This window comes from Hemitrygon akajei, chromosome 2 (assembly GCF_048418815.1).
Source record: "Hemitrygon akajei chromosome 2, sHemAka1.3, whole genome shotgun sequence".
Classification (NCBI taxonomy): Eukaryota; Metazoa; Chordata; class Chondrichthyes; order Myliobatiformes; family Dasyatidae; genus Hemitrygon; species Hemitrygon akajei.
In genome coordinates this window covers 44,259,696-44,271,742 of record NC_133125.1, presented here as the reverse complement: position 1 = coordinate 44,271,742, position 12,047 = coordinate 44,259,696, and the positions used below count along the sequence as shown (strand labels likewise).

The window sequence follows — 12,047 nt, the reverse complement described above, 5'->3', positions numbered from 1 at the left end:
AAGTGAAAACAGATCTCTGAAAGCGATCTAAATTAATTATAAATCTAAAACAAAAAAAGATTGCATAAGTATTCACCCCCTTTAATATGACACACCAAATCATCACTGGTGCAGCCAATTGGTGTTAGAAGACACATAATTAAATGGAGATCACCTGTGCGCAGTCAAGGTGTTTCAGTTGATTGTAGCAAAATTACACCTGTATCTGGAAAGTCCAACTGCTGGTGAGTCAGTATCCTGGCAAAAACTACACCATGAAGACAAAAGAATACTCCAAGCAATTCTGTGAAAAGGTTGTTGAAAAGGACAAGTCAGGAGATAGGAACAAAAAAATTTCAAAGTCACTGAATATTCCCTGGAGTACACTTAAGTCAATCATCAAGAAATGGAAAGAACATGGCACAGCTGTAAATCTGCCTGAAGCAGGTCCTCCTCAAAAACTGAGTGACTAGTGAGGGAGGCCACCAGGAGACTTATGACAATTCTGGAGGAGTTACAAGCTTTAGTGGCTGAGATGGGAGAGACTGCACATACAACAACTGTTGCCCAGGTGCTTCACCTCAATAGGAGAGTGGCAAAGCAAATGCCACTATTGAAAAAAACCTGACATGAAATCTCAGCTAGTTTGCCAGAAAGCATGCGGGAGACTCTGAAGTCAGCTGGAAGGTTCTATGGTATAATGAAACCAAAATGGGAGCTTTTTGGCTATTAGACTAAACATTATGTTTGGAATAAGCCAAACATCACAGAAAAACACACCATCCCTATTGTGAAGCATGGTGATGGCTGCATCATGCTGTAGGAATCCTTCACTGCAGCAGGCCCAGTAAGGCTAGTGAAGGTTGAAGCCAAAATGAATACAACAAAATACAGGGAAATCCTGGAGGAGGATCTGAAGCAGTCTGCAAGAGAACTGCAACTTGAAAGAAGATTTGTTTTTCAGCAAGCATAAACCAAAGCCACACAGGAATGGCTTAAAAACAACAAAGCTGATGTCCTGGAGTGGTCAATTCAGAGTCAGGCCTTAATCTAATTGAGAATTTATGACTGGACTTGAAAAAAGCTGTCCACTCACAATCCCCATGCACTCTGACAGAGCTTGAGCAGTTTTGCAAAGAAGAATGGAGAAAAATTGCAGTATCCAGATGTGCAAAGCTACAAGAATCTTATCCACACAGACTCAAGGCTACTGACCTTGAAGGGGGTGAGTAATTTTGCAATTATTTTGTGTTCAATAATTGTAATAAATTTGTAGAAATCCGTTTTCACTTTGACACAGAATTATTTTCTGTTGATCAGTGACAAAAAAGCAAAAATAAATTCACTGTGATTAAATATTGTAAAACATTAAAACATGAGAACCTCTGGGGGTGAATTATTTTTTTATATAGGCACTATATCCTCTAATATAAAACATAACCAGTTCTCTAATGGCAGCATTCTAGATATTTTCATAATTTTGTTCTTCCCTTACAATATACAAGGCATCATTTTTATTGTAGAAATAAAGGTTTAGAGAAATTCACCATCACTGGCCTAAATGCAAGACCTTTCTTCCACTTCAACCACTGATATGATGGGAAAAGAAATGTGACAAGTTCAACAGAACAACCATTTCTCCTGTACAAAACCCTTTAATGCAACATTGCCTTGGAGCACAAGGCAATATTTTCTTTTATACATTACACTAGTGTTCATTGAGATACACGAGGAAAAAAAGTAAAGCAGGAGCAGATAATTTCCATTAAAAAAAAAATCGATGGCTGGTGCAAATATTGCATCACATTAAATATAGCAGATCAGAAGGAGCAAGCAGTTTGGGAACAGATGAGCTAATCATGAACAGAACCGATCACTCACATGGGACAGCAAATAGAGCTGGTGATGGCTGTTGAGAGAATGGCTTATTTGAGTAATCACTGGCATAAATGATTCTCTCTCCTTGTGGAATTTAGTAGCAATTGGTTCAATAGGCCTTGCTCAGTCAGTGATAGAACACTACAACACAGAAATAGAACCTATGGCCATTTAGTCCATGCTGGCCAGGTTTTCTGTATAGCCCCATCTATCCGCACCTGGAACATAAGCCTTTCGTATCTTTCTCATCTATGTATCCATCCAAACCCAAGTTTAATATTACAATTGAACCTGCTTCTACCTTTTCATTAGCCTCTCAATTCATATTCATGCCACCCTCTGACTGAAGTAGATCCCCCCTCCCCCAAGATTCTCCTCAATTACATCACCTTTAACCCTAAACATATGATTTCTAAATCTTGTCTCAAAACCTGAGGGGAAAAAGCCCATCTATACCCCTCAGTTTTGTATAACTCCTTAAGAACTTCCCTAGTTTTCCTATGGCTCCAGTGGATAAAGTCCATTGTATTATTGGAAAGATACTAACATGGATAGAAGATTGAGTGACTGACAGGAGGCAAAGAGTGGGAATAAAGGGGCCATATTCTGCTTGGCTACCAGTGACTAGTGGTATTCCACAGGGGTTGGTATTGGGACCAGTTTTTTTTTACATTATACATCAACAATTTGGATGAAGGAAATGAAGGCTTTGAAGCTAAGTTTGAAGATGATACAAAGGTAGGTGGAGGAGTAGGTAGTGTTGAGGAAGCAGGGAAGCTGTATAGGGACTTGGCAGATTAGGAGAATGGGCAAATAAGAGGCAGATAGAATACAGTACAGGGAAGTGTACAGTCATGAAAGTTGGTAGAAGGAATAAAACAGATAGGCTATTTTCCAAAAAGTCTTGGAAGTCCTGCAGGATTTCCTAAAGGTTAACTTGCAGGGTACATCAGTGGTAAGGAAGGCAAATGCAATGTTAGCATTCTTTTCAAGAGGGCTAGAATAGAAGAGCAAGAATGTGCCGCTGAGAATTTATAAGGAATTGGTCAGACCGCACTTGAAACTCTGTGAGCACTTTTGGGCCCCATATCTAAAAGATGTGCTGGCATTGGAGAGGCGGTTCACAAGAATGATTCCAGGAATGAAAGGGTTAGGAGTATTTGATGGCTCTGGGCCTATACTCGCTGGAGTTTAGGAGAATGAGGGAAATTGCATTGAGACCTATTGAATATTGAAAGGCTTAGAGTGAATATACAGTGTTTCCTATAGTGGGAGAATCTAGAATCAGAGGACACAGCCTCAGAATAGAGGAACATCCATTTAGAACAAAGATGAGGAGGGATTATTTTTAAACTAGAGTGTGGTGAACCTGTGGAATTCACTGCCACAGATTGCTGCATAGGTCAAGCCACCAAGTATATTTAAAATGGAGGTTGATAGGTTCTTGGTTAGTCAGGGTGTCAAAGGTTACAGGGAGAAAGCAGGAGAATAGGGTTCAGAGGGTTATATCAGCCATGATAGAATGGCAGAGCAGACTTGATGGACCAAGTGGCCTAATTCTGCTCCTACATTTTAGGTCTTGTATTCTAAACTTGGCCTCACCAACATCTTATACAACATCAACATAACATCCCAATTCCTGTACTCAAGGCCCTACCAAGTATAGTAACAATTGTTGTTAGCAATTAGTATTATTAAAAAATGTTATTTTTCTTTGGCACAAATTACACCTCTCCAGATGGATGAACTAAATGGATTCAAATATTCTCTGAACTATTGCAAAAATACTCAATATGCTGGGTTTTTATTTAAATAACCAGAAATGGTACATCAGCCCAAGTTTAAATAACCTTGAAGGAACAAAGGTGGTGTTGATCAACTGCTCCTTTCAAAGACAATCAGAATGTCTTCCTGCGCAGTAGCAGCTGGCTTATGCCAACAAAAGCAGAAAGTGCTGTCTCCCAGTGGGCTGTTAGGGATTATTCAGGGGTTATGGAATTATGTGAATATAAGAAATATTAATTCAAACAAGAATCAGATAATTTTCAAGTTATACAGAGACCAAATCAGCAAAGGATACAATGTTTACTGCAACAAGCCAGCAAGTAAGGGGATGATGACGACAACGTCGACTCAGGGCTGAGAAGCCAGTGTCGGGCATTTTCATGCCTTACAAGGTGCGGATCAAAAGACTGTGTGGCACGCCACTCCTCACACAGACATTTTGCAGTATTTTTCTTAATGTTACGAGTTCGAGTTGCGAGCTCAACACTCAACCCAGCATGGATAAAAAGCGTACTCAGGAAAGGCCAGACTGGATTTGAAACTGGGAACCTCCATTCCGGAGTCCGACGCTGATATCACTACACCACCAGCCGACCAAGGAAGGAGACAACCAGCAAAATGTCATGAACGACAAAGCTGCATTTTAGAGAGCAGCTGAATGCATCAAAAGGATAAATAAAGGATAAAGGATAAAAGACTAGGAGTATTTTATTTCCATTTCTGCTGGAGTCTTGCAGATAGCCAGTTAGGGATGATAGACAGTGTAGATGTCGATCCACTTAGGGACATGGTAGCTGAGTGATAGGGGAGGGGATCCTAAATGGTGTATTTAATTAATTAGATCCTCAAAGTTTGGCCTTCCTGTAAAATATTTCTGTCCAGGATCAAGGTACATTAGGGATTATTCACTAGCTATGCAATCATGTGAATACAGCTGATATTAACTCAAACAAAAACCAGTTTTCAGCTCTTGATGCAAATTACAAGCAGCATCAGTTTGAAGTTAAAAGGACAGATTTGCAAAGAAACAGCACTATCTGCCAGATCAGACTGTTAGTCTAGAGCAGGGGGCTGGCTACTAAGAGATATGTTTTGAAAAGTATTGACCATGAGACATTCTCATATGCATCAGCCAAATATTAGACAATGGAGTTATGTTAATTACCCTGCATCAAACCAGGCTTAAGTTACTTGCACCATTGTAACCAAGTTCAAGGAAATTTTCACACCAGACTGATACTGTCACTTAGCACATTAAACATGATCACGGACATAGCTGATCTATCTATAGCTGGGATTTTGTGTCAGCCTCAGAACACTAATCTTGGGTGCCCGGGTTCTCTCTCCTCAGAACCTTTTAGACCATCCGTGTAAATTAGTTGTCCCAGCAAAGGCATCTGAATCTTCAGACTTGTCCTAACAGTTACAATACACTTCCATTGTAAATGTATTTCAAAGGAACCACTTGTCAGACACAAAGTATTGAACCAAGCAATGCCATTGCAGCTTTTGAAATTGTATTGGATCACCTACTCTTACCCATTGTCCTCAAGAGTATGAAATATTGATGTACTTTGAGTTTTGGAGATTCTACTAAGAGCCTCCAAAAGAATGTTTACTTGTCGTAAATTAATTAAATTAAAATTAAAATTAAAACACCCCTTATCTGAAATTAAAATTAAAATTAAATGATCATTAATGGAGAATGTGTGGAGCAGGTTAAGACCTACAAGCATCTGGGAGTACAGTTAGACGAAAAGCTAGACTGGACTGCCAACACAGATAGATGCCTTGTGCAGGAAGGCACAGAGTCGACTGTACTTCCTTAGAAGGTTGGCGTCATTCAATGTCTGTAGTGAGGCTCTGTCGTGGGCAAAGTACTGGAGAGTTTAACATCGGTAGCTGAGCGAAGGGCGCTGAGTAGGCTACGGTCAATTATGGAAAACTCTGAACATCCTCTACATAGCACCATCCAGAGACAGAGAAGCAGTTTCAGCGACAGGTTACTATCGATGCAATGCTTCTCAGACAGGATGAAGAGGTCAATACTCCCCAATGCCATTAGGCTTTACAATTCTACCGCCAGGACTTAAGAACTTTTTAAAAGCTATTATTAATGCTTTTTGAGATAGTGATTTAGATGCATATCATATTTTTTACTGAGTTAAGTATTGTATGTAATTAGTTTTGCTACAACAGGTGTATGGGACATTGGAAAAAAGTTGAATTTCCCCATGGGGATGAATAAAGTATCTATCTATCTATCTAGTAAATGAAGACTTTCATGTCAACCAACTTCTCCAGTTTCTCTAGTTACTTAGTCACAGTCACAACACAGGAACATTGTTAAAGATTGTTTTACAGCCAAACTGCAATTTCTACTCTAGCCACTTGTTGCTTTGCCATCAGGGTACAATTCGAAGTCATCTGTCTTCCATGAATAATACCGTTAAAACTTAGTGAACTGTATTGAACAGGTAAAGGTACTTCATGAGCTGCAGTGCCAGGAATTCTGCCTATTTTATTCCGGATATTCTCAGTAAGACCTGCAGCTGCCAAGAACAAAAGTGGATACTTTTGTAGGCTTAATGAGAAGGGCAAATACAAAATATCTTCAGAAGTAAAAACAAAAGATTTTTTTTTAAACTATGCAATCTAGAGTGTGTAAACCTGTGGATTTATTAACACAAAGCACTTAAAGACCAAGTTACAGAATTTACATTTAAAATTTATATTTTGTAAAGCAAAAGCCATGAAGGGGTATGAAGTGAGAGCAGGAATATGGTGTTAAGATCAATAATCAATGACTGTATTGAATGGTGAAGACTTAAAAGGCAAAATAACTTACTCCTTTATCCAATTCATATTTTCATGTTCTCTTATGCATATGGCCACTGTTCTTTGACAAACTCTTCCTCACATATTTTCTTTAAAATGTCTAACAATCAGTCCCTTATCACTCAATAACTCATGTGGCTTGGCTTAAATCCAGATAGGCTTTCTGTTTGACACCTCACTTTCACCCACAACCACCTCCCCCCAAAAAAGGGCTTTGGAAACTGTAAATCCTCCACTACCACCTCAGTCTGAGAAAAGGGGTTTCAGACCCAACACATATTGACTGATTTCCCTTCCCACAGATGCTGCTTGACTGACCAAGTACTTCCAACATTTAAGTTTCAGACTCCAACATCAATGTCTGTCCATTACATGTCAACACATTTAGAAGTGTTGACACTACACTCAAATGTTCTACTTTAGTACACGGCATTTTTGCAGCATGCAAAAGCAGATCGAAATCCTACAAGTTGAGAATTTTTTACCCCACCTATTCATGAGCTATCCAAATTTAGTACAAGTTGAGCACCCCTTATCTGAAATGCTTGGGGCCAGGAGTATTTCAGATTTTGGAATATTTGCAACTATATAATGAGATATCTTGGAAAGAGACCCAAGTCTAAACACAAAATCCATTTACATTACATAAACAGCTTACACATATACCTGAAGGTAGTTCTAAATAATATTTTAATAGTTTTGTGCACAAAACAATGTGTACATTAAATCATCAAAAAGGTAAGCTATCACTACTTCGTGGACAGTCATTGGCTGTTTAGCATTGTCATCATTCCTGATTCTGAATTTATGGTAAGTGGTCTTTGTCTTACATCTGTCCATCACACATTAAGTACTGATGCAGCCATTTAATGTGTTAAATTTTTAATCAGGAATGATTTTGACAAATTCAAATGAATTTCTCTGCTGCTTTGTGATCAGTAGATGCTTTATCACCACAAATCTTTAAAAACAAAATGCCATTTTCTTAAATTTCTTAATGCCATTTTCTTAAATTTCTGCAACCAGCCTGCTGAGTATTTACAACTACCTTCAGTTCTGTTTGTTGTGATAGATCTTTGTTGTTTTACAGTATGCTGATCATAAAACACGCATATGTTCACTCTGGCGCTGATGAATCCATCCTTTCTTTCATTACACAATCAAAATCATTTTTCACTTTAAGCAGTGATTTTCTACTTTTCATTAACTTATGTTCATTATATGTGTGAGGTCACTTCTCAGAACTGTCTGGTGCACAAAGACCTACACTTCACCTAAGAACCCTTCCAACACCTTGTGGAATTTTCCATTTATGACATCATGTCAGCACTCAAACAAATTTTGGATTTTTGCATTTCGGATAAGGGGTGTTGAACCAGTAATTATGAAGGGTTTTGATACTAGTCTGCTCTATCAGAACTCCTCAAAGCAACAGAACCTTTAGCATTTAACATTAACAAAGTTTTTTTAAAAATTGGTGAACCTGGGGAGCCTTTTGGAACAAACACTTCAAACTGCATTCCTTCCATATCCACCAATGAGTAACTAGAAACTAAATGTTATAAGATCAGGCAGGAAGCTATGAACAAGCAAGACCATCCCTGCAAATAAACAAAAAACAGAAAAACCCATTCCATCCACCCTTCAGCTGCTAATGGTCAATATGGAGCTTAAATCCAACTAAAGAACTGTTAGCAGAATATGATTTTGGCAGCTATACATTTCCACTGCATTTTCCGAAGCACATCTATACAAGTCCATACCTTGGATCATCTCTGATTGTTCCCCAGTTTCGAGATCCACTTCCACCCCTTTTGTCCTCTGGTTTCATTCCCCTAAAAGAGAAAGTACCTTTGTATAGTTCAGGTCTTGTTTTCAACATATACTTTGAATTACAAGCCGAAAAAAAAGGGGAGAAATCCTCATTAAATTTGGCATAAAGTTGTCTGAAAGGAGGACAAAAGGGTATCTAGGCCAATAACTTATCTTCTAAGGCCAGATACCCGCACAGCCCAGGCCAACAAAGGAAACATGACCTCAACTTGTTTCTGTTTATATCACAGGTCATATATCGCATTACTTTTGGTTCAGGATGTATGGCGATTCCAGAATACAATCAATGTCAGAAATCACAACTGCAATGTGCCTAACCTCTGCACAGAATGGTTCCCCTGCTTCTGCAGAGAAATAGAACTTCAGTGTGAAGATTTAGGACCTAAAATTAACATAGTATAACTTCTTGTAATACATTCACCAGTGCGTCGGAATGTTGAAAATCAGAACTTGTGACACTTCGCCAATTCCACATCATGACATTGAGCTTGTATTCACCCTTTACAAGGCCAGAAGCCTGGAAGGAACTCAACCCCATTCCTAAAATATCTGCAAATCTAGTCACTCATCAGATGAGATGCAGCAAGACGATAGTGCTAGAAGTTCATCAGGGACCGTTCTGTACTCTGCCTCAGAAATATGACTCCACCACCCCCACCCCAGCACTCCAGCCCAAAGGGCTTCACCATCCACTACATCAACCAGATGACAGCATTGGGTAAAGGCAGAGTCAGCAGAGATTAATACTATAGTCCATAGATGTGGCAATTCTGTCTCAGTTCTGCTCCCCCGACCAGAAACATCTGGCAGTCAACAGTCATCGGTTCTAACTGCTGAGGGAGTACACAATTTTTGGTGTCAATCTACTTTGTCCCTGGTAAATGTCAGTCTGATCAAAACTCAGTACAAGACCGTGTACCTCGCCAACTTGCCGATCACTGCAGGTGTCTTCAACCGGTCTGGTTAAAGCTTAAAGCTTCTGACAAACTATCACCCACGTATCATTTATGGAACCAGAGGAGCCACTATACTTGATTACTGTTGCACCACCATCATGAACTCTTACCAAGCCATCCTGTGTCCACACTTTGGCAAGTCTGATTACCTGGCTGTACTTCTACTCCCAGCACATTGGCAGAGACTGACAACCACAGCACCAGAGGTGAGGATCACAAAGGAACGGTCAAGGGAATGAGTGTTTACAGAACTGCTTTGAACTGGACCATGTTCAGGGATTCACCTTGGATCGGAATATGCCACAGCCATCACCAACATCATCAAGACCCGCGTGGATGAGTGTGTGCCTTCAAGAACATACGGGGGTTTTCCAAACCAGAAGCCCTGGACAAGCCAGGAGATTCACGGTATGATGAGAGCTAGATCCAGTGTTCACCACCAATGAATCCAGAATCCTGCAAGTCTACGCATGGCCTACAGAAGGCCGTTGTGAGAGTGAAAGACAATTGTGTGAAATCAAAGACACAATTACATATACAACTGTGCCATCACTTCCGACAAGGTGAAATCTAACGGCAAAAATAGTAGTGACACTTCACTCCCCAGTGTGGCCAACATCTTTTATGCACACATTGAAATACAGTACAACACTACACCTGTGTGAATCCTCACAGTATCCAACAACTGTTTCAGAGGCTGATGTCGGAATATTCTTCAAGAGGGTGAACCCCTCACAAGGCGTCAAGCCCCAATGGTTTACCTGGAGGGATACCGAAAACCTGTGCTAGCAACTGCTTGGAGTATTTCAAGGGCAGCTTCAACCTCTTACTGTTGCAGTCTGAGATCCCCCACTTGTTTCAGAAGGACAGCAAATATACCAATCCCAAGAACAGGGTTAGCTACCTCATTGACAGGCAGCATTCACATCTACTGTAATTAAATAATTCAAGATGTTGGTTATGGTTAGAATTAACTCCTGCCTTATCAAGCACCTGGGCCCGCTTTAATTTGCCTACTGCCATAACAGGTCTTCAATGGACAATTTCACAGGTTCTCCAGTCTGCTTTGGAGCACCTAGACAACAGCAAAATACATGTCAAGCTGCAGATAATCAATTATAGCTCTGTGATTGATACTGCATACCCTCAGTACTAATCACCAAGCTTCTTAACCTGAGCCTCCATATCTTCCTCTGCAATTGGATCTTCCTTGTCAGGAGAACATCTCCTCCTGGGTATCGAGGAGGATCTGTCCTGGCTTCAACAGTAATACATTCATGAAAGCAGAACACCAATAGCTCTACCTCATTAGGAGTTTGAGTTAAAACAGATGAGAGAGTAAAAGAGGACAAGAAATAAGACTAAAAAACATTACTAATAACACCTTTTCTGAAGTAAACTGTGGTCAACTATCACCGCTAACAAAGAAGCAAGCAGAGGGTGGGTGCATCGCAAAGCTGAGGGACAACATGTTCAAGACGGGGTTGCAGACAGTTCGTATTACTGTTGGAGTGAAGAATTTGGAGGAGTCCATGTGGAAGAATTTCGATGCCTACCTAATCTGGGTGTGAGGTTGGACAGCTCCAAGTGCTGAGCCAATTTGGTGAGACCGCAAACAGCTTTGGGATGTACAGTCTGGGTGAGTCGCTGCACCAGGGCCCAGGTCCTAGAGCGAGGCACTACTCAGTGTTTGGACAACTCAGACGCTGGCCCAGATAAACTGGAAAGCCGAAGGGTCGAGCTAATTTTGCTTGCGATGTTCATTCCTCTCCCCAGTGGCTGTTGTCTCTGCAAGTTTTGAGGCATTTTTGCCCCACTAACATGATGAACTTGAGATTGAGGCTTGGGCCTACCACTCCAGGGAGTGGATCCAAGGACTGAATCTGGTTCAGAATGTAGTCATTTGCATCTATTGTTTGCATGATGTGGGTTATGGTTTTTTTTAAAAAAATGGGTTTTCTAGATTTCTTGTTTTGTGGCTGCCTGTAAGCAAACAAATCTCAGGGTTGTATAATTTATAAATTCTTTAATAATAAATATACTTTGATTGACTGATTTGAGAGTGGAAATCAAACCACTGAAAAATGATGCTGGAAAAGTAGCAATGGGGGACAAAGAAATGGCAGATGAACCTAATAAGTATTTTGCATCAGTCTTCACTGTGGAAGACATTAGTATGCGAAAAATTTGAGTGTCAAGGTCAGAAGTGAATATAGTTGCTATTAATAAGGAATAGGCACTTGGGAAGCTGAAAGGTTGTAAGGTAAATAAGTCACCTAGACCAGATGGACTAGGGTCCAAGCTTCTGAAAGAGGTAGCTGAAGAGATTATGGAGACATTAGTAGGGATCTTTCAAGAATCATTAGATTCTGGAATGGTTCAAAGGACTGGAAAGTTGTAGATGTAAAGGTGTTAATATAATTCACGTTTAAACAAATAAAGCAATGAGGCAGAGCTTGATCATTACAGTTTTGCCGGATGCAAAGCCTGGGAATAAATGGGGCCTTTTCTACTTGTCTGACGGAGACAAGTAGTAGATGCACGGATCACCCTGCCAGACGTGGTGCTATAAGCAGATACATTAAGAGACTTAGACAGACATGTGGAAGGAAAAAAAATGGAGGGCTACGTGGGTGGAAAAGGTTAGACCGACCCAAGAATAGGTTAAAAGGTTGGCACATCATGGGCTGAAGGGCCTGTATTGTGTTATAATGTTCTATATTCCATGTTCTATTAATAAGGATGAGTATTTGAGGTACTTGGAGGCACATGATAAAA

The 12,047-nt window shown here is 40.1% G+C and overlaps 1 protein-coding gene across 2 annotated transcripts in view; it reads right to left on the bottom strand.

The window, feature by feature from the left end:
- Positions 1 to 12,047, bottom strand: part of LOC140741362 (intracellular hyaluronan-binding protein 4.S-like) — a 47,813-nt gene that overhangs the window by 10,605 nt on the left and 25,161 nt on the right. The window contains exon 4 of one of the 2 annotated variants that reach the window (XM_073071514.1): positions 8,244 to 8,315. The exons of the other annotated variant lie outside the window; for it this stretch is intronic. Within the exon in view, the coding sequence (XP_072927615.1) occupies positions 8,244 to 8,315 (72 nt within the window). The remainder of the gene's footprint in view (positions 1 to 8,243; positions 8,316 to 12,047) is intronic. 2 annotated transcript variants of the gene reach the window in all.